Source organism: Nanorana parkeri, unplaced genomic scaffold (genome assembly GCF_000935625.1).
Source record: "Nanorana parkeri isolate BGI_ZX_2015 unplaced genomic scaffold, ASM93562v1 scaffold132, whole genome shotgun sequence".
Classification (NCBI taxonomy): domain Eukaryota; kingdom Metazoa; phylum Chordata; class Amphibia; order Anura; family Dicroglossidae; genus Nanorana; species Nanorana parkeri.
Genome location: NW_017306400.1, coordinates 200,521 through 217,374, shown reverse-complemented (window position 1 = coordinate 217,374; position 16,854 = coordinate 200,521). Strand labels below are relative to the sequence as shown.

Genomic DNA, 16,854 nt, shown 5'->3' with positions numbered 1-16,854 from the left:
AACTGCACAATAAACTGCAGTGCGAACGGGGGCCATATTGCCCGCCGACTCGTTCTGCTCGTGCGACGTCATTTTGGAGTGTACCTTGGTATACACCAAGATGGTGGCGCCCACATGTTCGGGTGCAGCCATCTTGGTGTACACCAAAATATACTCCATAATGTTGGCGCTCATCTGCAGAACGAGCCTGCTGTCGATGTGGCCAACGCTCGTTCAGCGTTTGATGTCACCATCATGTGAAATCATAGGCTCCACCTCCAAGATGGTGGTGGGCATGCGCAGTTGCCGTGGCGGTCAATATGGCTACCGCCCCCGTTCTGTAGATACATAATTTATGTATGCCCGGATATAGTTTTCATATATTCGGGCATACAATAAATTCATTACTTCGCATTCGGACGAACTGCCGCATCAACTGATTTTCGTTGATCTGCAGGTTCGTCCGAATCCAAATGCACATGTCTATTGACTTTTCTGTTTCTCAATATATCAAATATGTCAGACATTACACATATCATACAAGCCACAAAGCTCAAACCTTTTACCAGACCCTATCCAGCAAAACCATCTCACTCATAGGTGTGTAAGGAGTCTTTAAGAAGTCCGACCCTGACAATTTTCTCTCACTGTAGTAGAGAGCCAGACATTCTGTTCTCTCATTGACAGGACATTTTGCTACAGTCTGGAGAAAAGGCCTCTGTTCCAGGGCTACAGAAATCTGTCAGAGAAGGCTGTCAGTAAATAAAAAATATCTTCTGCTGGGGAAGGGAACAAACCAGGCCAAGCATTTGAGCTTGTGGTGATGTTGCCCATCTGGGAGAATATAGAGCAAGGGATTGTTTCCCCCCCTGGGGCATGTATGAGACTTCTATCAGATAAAAGCTAGAGGAAAGTACCTAGCTCCCTAGCAAATACTGCTAAATAGTAGAGTATGTATGTGATCATGATCTGCTATGATGTTCTATTGTAAGTGTTCCAGTAAAGGTTTCTATTGCTCTAGACGTGAGTGTGTCTAATTACTTCAGCTGCACTATTGTCAGATAACCAAGGCAGTGAGAGCTTAAATGTAAGGGAAGTTGGGGATGGTGTGATGACCTAAGAAGGTATAAGCCACAACATAATTGTGGTCACTCCAAGTAAGGCCACTGAGCATGCCCACCATTGATTGCTATTGTGTGGAGAAGGGGGTCAGTGATGACTGGGTGCCAGGTGGACCATTAGGGAGCCTTGTCATGTTGCCCTGGAGCTGAAAGGTAAATGTCAGGTGGTATATTCAGGGAATTCACTCCAAGGAATATGTGTTCAGATGGCAAATGGTAGTTTAATGAATTAATCCATTCCTTTATTTAATTAATAAGATAATCTGTCAGCTTGGCCTTCATGCTTCCTAGAAGCTAGAGAGAGCTACACTCCTCTCTTACTCCATTCCAAGTATCGCCTCTCTGTGAGCTCATCTGTCTTTAATAGGTAGGAACGGGAAGTATTTGCCCTTCCAAATTAACCCCCTATTAGCCCTGTCCCCAGCTGATTCCCTACACTATTTATCATACAAAAAACTAATTTAAATAGGGGTGGATAAGACATTTGTGCCAAGCTGGGAGGCACAGTATATGGCAATGTTTCATGAGGATTTAATATAACTGCATATAAATACCTTGACTGTGCATTTTACATTTTAACAGAGCACCCAGACATGCAGCTTGACTAGAAATGTATTGCCAATCTCACAAACAGACATTGTTTACTTGGCCTAATATTGAAGCTGCAAAAAGAATGTTCTACAAAAATTATTTCATTAGACGTTATATTCTCATCTAATCTGTAAGAAATCTCAGTTTAGACACCTGCAAAATAATTCAGTCCATTAATCAGCATAACCCTGGAAGTAGTTGGTGCTGCACTATCATATTCGATTGGTGTGTGTGATTTCCTAAGCTGGAAAATTAAGCGAGCAGGTACACAGCAGGGCATTGCAAATTTGTTTGCTCACATGAGGTAATAGTTTTTTTCTTTTTTTTTTCTCAAGGCAATTTTGCCTAGATAGTAGATTCTCTAATCTGATGAAACATACATCAGAAGGAAAAAAACAATCTCCCATCGCAAACATTGGTCTATGGCTCTTGATTATCACATTTAACAATGTTTTTCTAAACCTTGTTTTTACCCTTTCCTTGCACGTGCATTTAAACTATATTAGAATAATATGGTGAATGGGCTGTTATCTGTTACTGTTATTGTCTAGGGTCAAGTGCAGGTGCATGTACATTGCTACCTGGTTATTCACTTCTCTGGAGGCTCCATACTTTTAGCACTGTGCACATGCATCCTATAACCTTGCAATGAGTCTCTGACCACTCATTCCCTTCAGACAATTCCCTGTAATATTTTGACAGTGTTTGGTGTTCCTAACTTAACCTCTTCATGTTGACTTTTCCCACACATACTTACATACTTTCTTTCAACATTTGACCCTTTTACCTGGGCACCCATCCACTACAATCATCAGGGGACCTTTGCATCTGAGCAGTATAGAATCAATGTCTTGTGATGGAGGAAATGAACTGAACTGAATGGGTCCATGCTAGGTCTATGGGCAGATGGATGGCACTTATGTCTGTTTACATTCGATTACCTCCGATCAGTCATGTTTAGGTCCACAAAAAGGAAAAGAGACAGAAACCCTCTCCATTTTTTTTCAGAACTGAACTGACTTGGAGGTAATTGCATGTAAGAGAAAAACATATCTATTTACATCCAAAGTTACATTGGGTAACTCCTGATCACTATCCGCCTGAAAAACTGATGGCAGTTCTGATTGGAACTTCCGTCTGAAAGCGGCCTTACGTTCCTATTCGGACTCTCTCTTTTTTCTTCCCATTCACACATAAATCTTCAGTTTTATTAAGCCCAATTGATCTTTCCGTTTAAATCAGCTAAATAAATTACTGATAGGTGCAAACTACTGTGCCTAACAGTAAACCTGGTCATGTTTATGGTCATTCCTTATGGAAATGTATGTAAAAATATGATTATGAGCTATTTCTTTTCACAGTGAAGATGCAGACAGTAATATAACTGGTAGATATTTTTATCTTTCCCTACTCTCGTCAAAACATAAAAGATGCTGTCTGGAGTCGGTCTTTACATTTCATTTAGTTTGCCAAGGCACTGTGTACCATAAGCAAATGCCATTTTTTAAAATAAATTCTGTTTTCACCTTCTTTATACTTTATTGCATATCTGCACTGCTGATCTTCTACAGCTTCTTTACAGACACTTTCTGTCTAAATGCATGCACTCCTGAAAGCAAATGCACATAATTTCTGAGTTTTCTGATGTTACAAACAGTGGCATATGTCTCTGCAATGTGCATCAGAATGGTCGATTCTAGTGTCTAGTTGGAGAGCATGTGACAGGGTGACAATGCAGGAGCACAACTGGACACAGAAGCAGAGCATTATTCCAGGAACTTTTTTTTATCTGGCCCTTGCTGATGATGATGGAGATCCATGAACTATAGCAATAGGTTGGAAACACTTCAGTTTAAAAAAACCACAAGACAATGTAACTAAAAGCCAGCCCATTAGCAACAAGGTATTAGATTGGATCATATGCTACTACTGCTGGCTGTTATGCATACCTAATTATATACTAAAAGCTGAAATCGGATCCAAGAAGATTAATATAATTGGCCTGGATTACAAATACAGAATAAGCATTTTTAAACAGAAGGGTACTCCCTGTTTCTGAAATTCAAGAATGAACTTTTTAAAATGCTATATTCATCCACGTCATACTATGCAACAGTTTATTATGGTTCAGAAGAGGCATATGTTGGCTATACATGAAATCCAGTAGATTTAAACATCTCCATATCACATTACATAGTGATTATGGAGGGATGACCTAGGAGCTTACACATCACATAAAAGTAGACCAGGGTGGTCACAGATATTTTCCACAGTGCCTAAAAATGCATGTGGCATCCATTTATTTAAACATTGCTCAAGCTGACAATTTGTGTAGCTGTAATTGAAGCATTACTAGATCTTTGACACTACTTTCAAGCAATGGCCATCTTTGTGTGAAACCTTTTTTTTTGTTCCTCAACCACTGTCTCATTTGAAATCTTAGACATGAAAACAAATGAAAGGCTTTCCTAGCACTTATTGCATACCATGCTGTGAAAACAGTTGCACTCAATAGAAATAATATTAATGCCTACATATTTTAGGAATTTGGACACGCAAGACATCCCATATAATGTATTTTGCTACTACTCTCTGTTGTTTCTTTATAGCAAAATGCAGGTGGTAATTGTATAATTTGATTTAATTGAAATAGAAGGTTAAATGATATGCTAGCCCCAACAAAATGGATGTTTAAAAAATGATTGCATATTTTAAGTCTATACTGGTTTTATTTTTGCTTGCTAGTCCTGAGGTATATAAGTATCAAGTCAGTCAAACACTGATGATTTCCTTCCAGAGCCTATTATAAAATAATTCACTTGAGGCAAAATTTGTAAGCAGTAGTGCCAGAATTTGACATGCTTAGGAATCTATGACAATTAAATTACTGCAAGGGCCTACTTGGGAGAAAATGTCATACTGCAAATATATAGAAATAGCGGTCTAGACTGTGCTGGAATCCTCCATGTGCTATTATTGTGTTTCTTAAAATAAATAACATTTTTTTATAACAGAAAACAGTTGAAAGAGATAGAAGATCAGATTTTGGAAGTGCTATCTCTGTCACAAGGAAACATCTTGGAGGACGAGCGCGCTATTGACATTCTTTCCTCAAGCAAGAAGTTGTCCCAGGAGATCCAGGAGAAACAAGAAATAACAACTAAGACAGAGAAACAAATTGATGAAACCAGAGATGGCTACAGACCGGTATGTATTTTTTCTTTGCCTGTACACCCAGTCTTGTCATTATGCGGTAACTACAACAAATCTGATTGAATAAAATAAGTTTATATATTACCATAATGTATGAAAAGAAAGCATGGTTATATGTTTTTAAAAACTAATATTACTAATATGAAACATATGTATGCATGCATACACGAACAACTGTCCTAATGAATAAGGCAAATGGCATATGTAAAGTGCAATAACCTATAAAAAGCGGGTTTTAGAGTTTATTTAACCGATTTAACAATAGCCAATTAAAAGATTATTTCTTGGAATATTGTACATTGTATATCCCAGTTTCTCTTTGAACTGATTTAGAAGAAAGCATACCACTTCCATGATGTCCTAAAGCTTGCAAAAGTGGTAAAATGAACATAGCAAGCATTGATTTCACTTTGGGTCTTGAATACCTCAAGCTCCCCAAAGTAAGGGTTCTCAGTATGTAAATATTCACTCACTGGTCACTTTATTAGGTACACCTGTTCAACTGCTCATTAATGCAAGTATCTAACCAGCCAATCACATGGCCGCAGCTCAATGCATTTAGGCACGTAGACTTGGTTAGAACAATGTGGCATGGTTGCTGGTGGCAGACAGGCTGGTCTGTGTTTATCTAGTGAGCGGCAATTCTCTGGTCAAAAAAATGCCTTGTTGGTGTCAGACATCAGATGAGAATGGCCAGGCCAGTTCAGACTGATAGAAAGGCAACAATAATTCAAATAACCACTTATTACATCTGAGGTATGCAGAAGACCGTGTCTAAATGCACAACACATCGAATCTTAAAGCAGATAGGCTAAAGCAGCAGAAGCCGGCGATATAACAGGAAAATTGTATTATCATACTTACCGCAATTTTCCTTTCCCGACAGCTCCATGGCAGCACACACAATGGGTGTAGGCTCCGCCCCCTTAACCTGATAGGATGTTTAACTCATAAATGTGAGCCTCCACCCAGCCACTAGCATTACGTAACTGGCAACTCCGACTGGGCGGGACTGTGCTGCCATGGAAAAGAACAAAAGAGAGCGCTCTCTTTTGTTATTTTTCTCATAGACTGGTGTTCCAACTAATCTGTGGGAGCTGCCTCCACCATGTTTGCTGTATTTTTACTGCTGGGCTCTTTTTGGATTTGAAGGCGCCGGTATTGTTTTGCAATTTTGTGCTGCCATGGAGCTGTCGGGAAAGGAAAATTGCGGTAAGTATGATAATACAATTTTCCTGTTTTCCTGACAGCTCCATGTGAGCACACAATGGGAAATAACTCGCAAAATACAAGGGTGGGAATGCAAGTAATTTTAATTAGACAAAGATGCATTAGCCACAACCGTACGGCGAAACGCAACCGAAGTCAAAGCCGCAGGCTCAACACAGTAGTGACGCATAAAGGTATGGATAGAAGACCATGTAGCCGCCTTGCAAATCACCTCTAGAGAGATGCCACTCATGGCTGCCCAGTAAGTCGAAATACTCCTAGTAGAATGTGCAGTAGCATGCCCGGGAACTGCCAGCCCTTTTGCACCATATGCCAAGGCGATAACCTTCACCATCCATGAAGAGATAGTATGCACAGAAGCCTTCAGTCCTTTCCGAGGCCCTGCCAGAATCACAAATAGGTTATCCGCGGATCGAAATGGAGCAGTAGCTGTAATGTAGGACCGTAAGGAGTCACCTACGTCCAAACGAGCCAGTGGACCTGAGTCATTGGGGTCACATAATGGAAGGACAATTTCCTGATGCATATGGAAGCGTGTGGCGACCTTCAGAATTAAACCAAGCATCGGTATCAACACCACTCTGTCTGCAAAGAACGTGGTGAATGGCTCCTTGTACCACAAGGCAGCGATCTCGGACACTCTTCTGGCCGACGAAACGGCCACTAAAAAGGCCGTCTTCAAAGTGAGATGCCACAGGGACAGATCAGCCTCGAACTCTGCGGAAGCTAGGAAGTCAAGTACCAAAGGCAAGTCCCACTTGGGGAAAAGCCGCTGTCTGGGTGGCCTGACCCGTATAACCGCCCTGAAAAATTTCACGATCAGAGGATTGAGCGCCCATCACACTCCAGTGAAGGCGGAAAAAGCGGAAACATGGCTCTTTAGAGTACAAAGGCTCAGGTGCAGATCGAGACCTCCTTGAAGAAAATCCAGCACATGGCATACCTGAGGAAATGCCGGAGAAAAATAGTGAAGGGTTGCAAAGTCCACGATTTTCACCCAAATCCTGTTATAGGTTCTGTTCGTTGTAGATTTTCTGGCCTTCAACATGGTACTAACAACAGCCGCTGAACACCCCAGCTCGGTCAATTGCCTCCTCTCAAGATCCAAGCCGTCAGACAGAGTTTCTTGGGGCTGGATGAAACAACGGGCCCTGGAACAACAAATCCCTCGAATTGGTAAGGGATCCACCATCGATAGTCAGCATAGGAGAGGATACCAGGGGCGCCGTGGCCAGCAGTGCAGGACTGCCAAAACCATCACCGGTTCCCGGGAGAGCTTCTTCAGAAAACTGAGGATCAGCGGAACCGGCGGAAAGGCCGACTGGGAGAGAGACCACTCATTGTTGTCGAGAGGGGTCCAAGACAGGTAGTCCCCCCTTGTCTCTTCACGTAAGCCACAGCCGTGACATTGTCCATTCGCAGTAGTACTGAGCGTTTCCGGATCAGATCCTGAAAAGCTAACGGCCTGGAAGGCTGCCCTCAGTTCCAGCACATTGGAGATTACACCCTTCATGGAAGAGTGCCATCGACCCTGAGCCGAGTGACCCAGGCAGGTCGCCCCCATCCAACTTCGCTGGCATCTGAAGTCACCACGGTCCACCGAATGGGAAAAAGCGAGTGACAACGGAGAAGATTGGAGTGGTCCAGCCACCACTGAAGACTGTACCTTATGGAGAGATTGACATGGATCCTCTGGTGCATGAGACCCGAGCGCCACTGCGCCAGGAATGTGGACTGGAATGTCTGGGACCTCCACTGTGCCCATTGCACCATTGGGATCGTGGAGACCATTGTGCCGACAATACTGAGGCACTTAGCCGCAGACAGAGACACAGCTACTGAGGCCACAGACAGCCTTTGAATGATGTCCAACAGCTTCTCCCGAGGGAGGGACACCCATGCACCGATCATGTCTATTCGTGCCCCTAGGTACACCAGGTCCTGAGAAGGTTACAAATGACTCTTGTTGACAATCCAGCTAAACTCTTGGAGGGTGGAAAGAACCAGGGAACGATGAGCCAGTAAGAGGTCTCGATCGTGACAGAGCAGCAAGATGTCGTCGAGGTAATGGTGAATCCTGACTCCATTTACTCTGAGCAACGCCACCAGTGAGAGCAGGACTTTCGTAAAAACTCTGGGCGAGGTGGTGAGCCCAAATGGTAGGCATACGAACTGGAAATGAAGTCATCCTAGCGCAAAGCGCAGGAATGGTTGAAGACGTGAATGAACTGGCATGGGAAAATAGGCGTCCTTCAAGTCGATAGAGAGAAGCCAATCTCCAGGCTGGATAACTTTCAGTATCGTCTGTAAGGATTCCATTTTGAAATTAACTTTAGCAATGAAGCGGTTGAGGTCCACTACGGGCCTCAACCGAACTAGAAACAAGGGGGAATACACTCCGAGAAAGCATTCCCGGCATGGAACTGCCACCCCCACCCTTTGGAAAAGGAGGGATTCTACATACTGCAACAGCACTGCACGCTTGATGGAGCATTCTGGCAGCCGGGTAGGAATGAAGGAAGGCCGAGGGCGTCGAAGGAAGGTCCATGCATGTCCACTTAAAATTGTGTTCACCACCCATCGATCTTCTATTTGGGCCGCCCACACCCATCCGAAGGTGGCCAACCTGGCCCCCACTAGACAGACCTGGGCGGGCGAAACTTCAAAAGGACTGCTGTTGGTCTTAAGCAGAAGAAGAGGGTCCCTTTTTCGGCTTGGAGAATGATGAAGAGGCTTTCCAAGGCCTCCTGAACTGTTTGCTAGACTTATAGAATTTTGCATCTCTATAGGAATTATGGGTATTTCCACGAAAAGGAGCATTCTTCTGCCATAAAAGACATCTGTCCTGAGGGAGAAACTCAGACTTTCCCCTTGTGGACTTGGAAATAGCCGAATCCAGCTTATCACCAAACAGTGATTGCCCATTGAAGGGAATCCGACACCACCCCTGCTTGGAGGTAGGATCAGCAACCCATGGCCTCAACCACAGGGCTCTGCGACCGGTAACCGACAGAAGCATAACCCTCGCCAAGGAACGCACCACATCAATGGAAGCTTCGGAAATGAAAGTGGATGCCAACTTGATGTTCCTGAGGGGATGCAATATCTCGGTCTTACCAAGATCGGAGGAAACTGCAGCTTCCACAGCGTCTGTCCACACCTCAAGGGCCTTAGAGGCAGTGGCTAGGGCAAAGGCCGGTTTAAAGCCACTGCCAGCCGTTAGAAAGACCTTTTTAAGGTCAAAATCAATACGGCGGTCTAGGACATCCCGAAAGGAGACTGCGTCATCCAATGGTAACGTCACATGCCGTGCTAGATGCATGACCGCCGCGTCGACGACGGGAGCCACCTCCAGCTCCTTGAAGTCATCCTTCCTGAAAGGGTATAGCTTTGAAAAGTGGTTCCAAAAGGCAGTCTTCCTGTCAGTCTGACTCCACTCATCAGTAATCATCTCTTTGAGTTCTACCAGAAAAGGAAAGCTGGGCGCCTCCTTCCTGACATGCTTGAAGAATCTGCGTTTGTTGTCGAGCTCTCTAACATCATCCTCCCATTGTAACGCCTGTCTGACGGCTTTAACGAAAGGCTGGACCAGAGCGAAGTCGAAACCGTCCTCCAAGTTCAAATCCGATCCAGAAGCCGCACTATCAGAGGTCGCACCGGTGTCCACCTCCAGCTGAGCCCTAGCCGGTTCTGACCGGTGACTGTCTTGACGAGAAGTACTGGGGCGAGGTTTTGAGGTGGACTGGGTACTGGCCACGAATTCCCTCATAGATTCCTGAAACACCTGCTTCATCAAGGAAACGACCTGGAGATTGTCAGCTGACTGGTCCCTGGTGGCGTCCTGAAAACAGGCGTCACAAGCCGTCTTCCTAGGCAAAGCCGGATTACTGCATGCACAGCATTGATCAGGGCGAGGTTGCAGATGGTGTCTCCGGGGGGAGTGCGTCCGACGTTCTGCTGAAGGCGAATCATGGCGTTCCCGATACAGTCTGTGCGGAAGCCGGCTGTCACGGGAGGGCGATCTGTACCTGGACGAAGAAGATCTGCGCCTCTCCCTGCGTGATCTGGAATCATCCCGACATGATCTAGATGGGCTAAGAGGACAATACGTACCATCACTGAAGCGCCCCAGAGATCCATGCAGAACAACATGTAGACAGCCGCTTACCTTCTTGGATGGTGCTGGTCAGGAGTAGGGGTTGGATTGTCACCGGGCATAGTGCAGAGCAACAGGCTAGAAGACACATAGAGGCAAGCCACAGTCAGAGCAGGACCAGGATACAGCCAGCAAATCAGCCCACAGGCACCCCAGCAAAACACCAGGCTTACCTGTAGCCAGAGGGGTCACCAGCCTCGCAGAGCGGGCAAAAACGCTGAGTAGCCAGGCAGAACGAATTCCCAGGGGCGTCCCAGCGTCAAAAATCAAAAAGACCGCCGCTGTATGCTCCGCCCCAGGACGCCGACAGCGTCGTACTACGCATGCAGTAACAATCCCTGTACCCATTGCACTCCTTACCACTAATCCGTGATGATAGGTTGGGTGCATCAGTAGTCGACGGATGGCCACCGTCTGAATAGAATATAACAAAATCATGGACACCGGCACTCCAAAAGTAGAATAACGTCCCTTTATTGACGTTTAATGCAACAACATACTTATTGCGCATGCGCCGACCGCGTACTGCACATGCGCCGCCACAATCCACCCCGAGGCTTGGAACGCATCTGCGCTCCAGCACCGGCTCCTGCCGACAAAGACAAGCTTTTGACTTCTCCCTCCGCTGCACTGGACAGGGAGGGAGAGACAAAGAGCGCACACAAGCCAGCCCATCAGCCCAGGCATACCCATCAACCCGGATCCACATTAGCTCGGTTTTACCGGGCAACACAGTGCCTTGACCAGCAGAGGCATCCCCACACGTACCCCACAGGTCAAAAGAGGGGACTGCACCCACAAGCAATGAAGGGTGGACGGCCACAGATTTACCATGGCCAGGTAAGCGGCCATCGCCTAACCTATCAGATTCCTATAGTAGAAAAAAGGAGGAACGCTAGTGGCTGGGTGGAGGCTCAAATTTATGAGTTAAACATCCTATCAGGTTAAGGGGGTGGAGCCTACACCCATTGTGTGTGCTGACATGGAGTTGTCGGGAAACTGAGCTTTCAGTCACGGGAGGACTCTAGTATATGTCCTCCCGTGACCCTAAAGAGAACTATGGGGAAAAACACTTACCCCATAGGTCTCTTTTAACAACATGATAGTATGAATCCGTCTTTCCTTGTAGCAAAGGTTCAGACTGGCAGTGGTGGTGTAATGGTGTGGGGGATATTTTCTTGCCATGCTTTTTGCCCCTTTGCCCCCATTTGAGCATTGTTTAAATGCCACAACCAACATAAGTATTGTCACAAAGCTAAAATCATCTAAAACGGGTTTCTTGAACATGATAATAAGTTCACTGTACTAAAATAGCCTCCAGAGTTACTAGATTTCAAATGACCTCCCCAGTCACCAGATCTCAATCCAACATAGCACCTTTGGGATGTGGTGGAACGGGAGATTTGCATCTTGGATTAAAAGGGGTATAGACTCCATAGAGAGAGACATAATCCTGTCACTGTACAAAGCATTAGTAAGACCTCATCTGGAATATGCAGTTCAGTTTTGGGCACTAGTTCACAAAAAGGATGTTGTGGAACTGGAGAAAGTGCAGTGAAGGGCGACTACACTCATAAGAGGCATGAAGGAGCTCAGCTATGAGGAAAGATTAGCTGCACTGAATTTGTGAGGTGATTAAGGGGGGACATGGATCACCATGTATAAATACATAAATGGTCCATTTAGTGAGCTTGGTGCCAAATTATTCACTTTAAGGTCACTGCAAAGGGCAAGGGGGCACTCTTTGTGTGTGGAGGAAAAGAGGTTTAGCCTTTGCATATGGAAAGGATTCTTCACAGTTAGAGCTGTGAAAATGTGGAATAGACTGCCCCAGGAGCTAGTTCTAGCTAGCTTAGTTAATTGTTTAAAAATCTGGATGTATTCCTAAATGCACAGAATATTACTGGATATTGAGTTAGTATAGGTATATGAGGCATCAGATATTGTTGATCCAGGGAATATCCGATTGCCTTATGGGATCAGGAAGGAATTTGTTTCCTCTGTTAGAGCAAATTAAACCATGCATTATAGGGTTTTTTTGCCTTCCATGTGTCTTTTTTCAACCTGACTATGCAACTATGTAACTATGTGCAACCAACAAATCTGCAGCAACTGTGTGATGCTATCCTACTATGCCATGAAAAATTAAGGCAGTTATGAAGACAAAAGCAGGTTCAACCCAGTACTAGCAAGGTGTACCTAATAAACTGGTCAGTGAGTGTACACTCAAGCAATAAGGTCAGAGCTCTGGCAAAGCCCCCACAATTCATGTTTTTCTATTGGTCAGAAATGCATTGTCTATTGCATAAGTAATGTAGCAAGTTGTTCTAGTTATAGTGTGTCAGTGGAGTGACAGGTTTCTACAGATCAATCCACCTTAAACTAATATGTCAGTTTCTGGTAGATTATACCAGCGTTCGCTCACCTCTTCATCCTGTCATGGCTCTCTGCCGTGACAGGGGAGGGGCTGGATTCCCACCTCCCCGCTCCGATCCGCCAGCGCTGACTGGCGGACCGGAGGGGGCTGGTACAGCTGGCTCTGCCTCTAGATAGGCAGAGCCAGCTGTCAGCCACGCAGCTGGGCGGATCCTGGCATAATTGTCGGGATCCGCTTCAGCTGCGGCGTCTCGGTATACCGCGAGCTATAGCTCACGGTATACTGAGCCTAGGGTGACGGGAGGACACTAGTTTGTGTCCTCCCGTTACCCTAAGGAGAACTATGGGGAAAAGCCTTAACCCCATAGTTCTCCTTTAAATCATCTAATGTTTTTATGCATCTCAGGGATTCTAGTCGTAAGATTTCTGCACTTGAGCAGACAGGTCTGCACCCCTTCTTTGGTAATAATTGGGGAGTCCACATCTCTGTTGTGATTTAAAATGTATATTGTGGATCCTGCAACAGAATGCTCTTGTAGTAACAGGAGAACTCCAAGGTATGTAGCAACAGAGGTGGGTTCTTTAGCAGGGAGATTCTACTACTGAAGATGGAGGTGACTTAGCCCATCATACCCACATATCAATGAAATATCACTTTTAAATGGACTGATCCTTTAAAACTGAATTCTAGCCATCAAAACATTTATTTAAATATAATCATCAATAGCCACAAAATATATAAATCCACAAAGGCAAAGTTTCACGCTGGATTACTGCACAGATCTGTAAGAAATACACAAAGCATACAAAGATTCAAGTAAGAATATACACACCTCTGATATTTAGGCAATTTCTGCTTATCTCAGAGTTCAGATTTGAGCATGAGTGTGCAACATTGATAACGTGTCAAACAAACAGTAACATGGGGGGCTGTTCATATGTAAAAATGTATATCAAGCAGTCAATGTTCAACTGGTAATTATCAAGTGCATGTTAGAACATGAAACCTGAAAGCTGACTCATTGCTAAGGACAGCACCTTAATCTTACTTTTTAATTCATTATTAACCAGCCCCAAAGATCTACTGATCAAATTATTACACAGCATTATCAATCCTTGTAACCAAATAGTAATCTGCCCTTTGTATAAATGAATATATATTAGAAAAAGCAATCTTGTAGGGGCTCTTTTTATTAACTTCTTTAGTCAATTAAATCAAAACAGACTCAGAAATGCTCAAAAATAATGGTTGAGTTGAACAGGCAACTATGCAAATGGGTCACCACCATGCTTGAAAGACTGGGGTTGATTTACTTGAGGGAAATAGGCTTTTAATTTTGCAAGGAAATTGTCCCTTCATTTAGTAAATGAGGTGAAACTCTGCTGACTTCCACCATCCAATCATGTGCCAGAATAATTACTTTTGTTTTAATTTTCCTTGCATGCAATTGGGTATTCTTTGCAAAGTGATTATTTACCACTTTCACTAAGCTTAGGGAAAAATCCCTTGCAAAGTGAAAATCCCCTTGCAATAATAACCTACTTGCCTTTAGTAAATCAACCCCTTTGACTCTTTCTAAATTGAGCAAACACACATGAGAGTTAAAGGGTGATAGCGTGTTAATAATTTCACTTATACTAGATTAATGTCAGCCATGGTCAATGGTACTAAGCTCAAGTGGTCTTTTCCTAGAAAATTTGGACAAAATAATTTATTGCAGGACCTCTGCAAGCTCTTGACTCCTATTATTCATAATGTTCATACTCCTAATTCAGCTGAAATATTCTTCCTGGTTCTCCTTTTTTTTGGACAAGACATCCTGCAAAACATTAGAAGAGCCAAAATATAGCATTAGTATCTAAACAGAAACCACATAGAGAAGTTATCAGATGCAATTATATCAACATTTACGACAATTTTACAATAAACTACTAAGAATGCTACTAAGGGGTCTATTCACAAAGCTGCCGAAGGATCTGGCCGTAGCTTCGGCCGATCCTTCGGCTAGCTTCGGCACCAGGACCCCTTCGGTTCAGGAGAACCGAGGGGGTGCTGTCCGGGCTATTCACAATAGCCCGTACAGCTCCCGATCACGGCCGAGCGGCTCAGTCGAGCGCTGAGCCCTGCTTCTGACAGCTGGGCGGAGCCAGCCGTGATCTTACGGCTGGCTCCGGCCACTTTTGGAGAGATCAGCGTCCCTGGTTGCTTACCAGGGACACTGATCTCCAAGCATCTGACTCTCCCTGGCGCCCCGGGAGTCTCCTGCTCCCGGCCGCCAAGGAGAAAAACCCAGCTGTGTCTTTTTTCTTTATTCTGACACGGAGAATTCTCCCATTCAAAAGCATTGGGACATTACTATTGGCTATTTCTATTCCAACAGCCAATAGTAAACCAGCATTGTACCCGCCCTCTTTTGCAGTTCCCCACCAGGTCCACCAGCAGAGGGCGGGAACAATGCTAGTTTACTATTGGCTATTGCAAATTGAAATAGCCAATAGTAAACTCTCAATGCTTTTGAATGGGATTTTTTTTATTTCTCTAATCTGACATCGCTCGTGCCAGAATGAAGAAAAAAAGACACAGCTGTGTTTCTCTCCTTGGCGGCTGGGAGCGGGGGGCTCCCGGGGCGCCAGGGAGAGTTTAAAAAATGTTTTTACTTTTTTTTTTTTACAGCAGCAGAGCCGCCGGACAATAGGAAACTATTGGGCGGAGCTAGCTGTCACTGCTAGCTCTGCACAATCGTTTTCTATTTACTTTTTTCTACTTTTTTCACTCTTTTTCTGTTCTGCTCGGTGCCTCTGAGGGACCGAGCAGAACAGCCGAGCCAAATGCCGCTTGGCGGCATTCGGCTATTCTCTCACTGCTGTTCGGGATCTTTCAGAATAGCCCGAACAGCAGTGTGAAGCCTGCCAGAGGTTCGGCTCAGCCGATCCAGATGTTGGATCGGCTGAGTCGAACTCCTTCTGCACTTCGGGTCAGCCGAACATGCTGAGCATGTTCGGCTGATCCGAAGCCACACGAAGCAAGCCGATGTACGGCTGATTTCAGCCGATATACGGCTGAAATCAGCCGTACCAGCCTGAAGTGAATAGCCGAACGGTGTTCGGCTCACTTCACTTCTGATCGGTCATTCACTCGGCTGCCCTCAGCAGCTTTGTGAATAGACCCCTAAGAGTGTTACTGGGGCACAAGATAACAGACCAATCTTGAAGTGTGAAGCACTGCTACTGTGCATCACTGTAAAGCATGCACTTAGCAATAGTCTAAGCCATAAATGATAACAAATGTCACATAAGTAAAATAGCTATATACAAATAAATCTACAGGTTCAGCGCCAAAAGGACTTACACATTTGGATGGATTTGTTGCATTTCACTCTTTTATGATCCTTTGTTTGACATTATTACACTACAGTGTTAAACTAAACTTTCTATTGATAATATTCTTAGTATTTGAGTATCTCCTAAATCAACATATGCAAGCGTCTCATTTATCTTACTACTATTTGAGTTTAAAATATTAATGTATTCTAATATTTTATTCAAAACAAATAAGGAAGCTTTTATGTGAGATTTTGCTATTTTTGCAGCTTCTACGTTGTATTTTAAAATGTCAGTTCTCATCATGTAAGTGATTTTCGCCAAAGCAATTTTTCCCAAAATTGTATTTTGGATAAGCACATCCAGATCTAAAGACATTAAATATCTTTTATAGAAGGCAGTTTTTACTTTACATCTCACATGAAAGACTCTGTCCAGCATTACCCATTGCAAAAAATCTTTAAAAAAAATATGTCTGATTTTATTTCTGTGTGTTTTGTTTGATGCAATTTTTTCTTATTTCTTGAAATGTATGGCAGGTATTGTGGTGTAAGCAGACATTCATGTTTTTTGTGTATTTTTACTTTCATAGAGAGTATCAGTGAAATTCCCTATTGTAAATGACAGGGTTATTCACAAAAAGGTGAAGAGTTTGGAGAAGGCCGGAGAAGTGAACAATTTAGGAAAACATAGCTGATCTGGAAAGGGAGCTGAATTGGAGAATTTTTCCAAATCAGCTATTTTGACCTAGATTTTTCACTTCTCCTGCCTTCTCCAAACCCTTTACCCTTTTGTGAATAACCCGGTTTGTTTATTCCATCGTGTAAAGCACAATGATATGATTTCAGACACAGCCAATCAGACATC

At 44.0% G+C, this 16,854-nt stretch overlaps 1 protein-coding gene across 1 annotated transcript in view; it reads left to right on the top strand.

Annotated features, from left to right (window-relative positions):
- The window catches only part of LOC108784922 (dynein heavy chain 3, axonemal-like), an 899,093-nt gene that overhangs the window by 757,494 nt on the left and 124,745 nt on the right, over positions 1-16,854 (top strand). Inside the window, exon 64 of the mRNA XM_018553871.1 lies at positions 4,706-4,898. Coding sequence (XP_018409373.1) covers positions 4,706-4,898 — 193 coding nt within the window. The remainder of the gene's footprint in view (positions 1-4,705; positions 4,899-16,854) is intronic.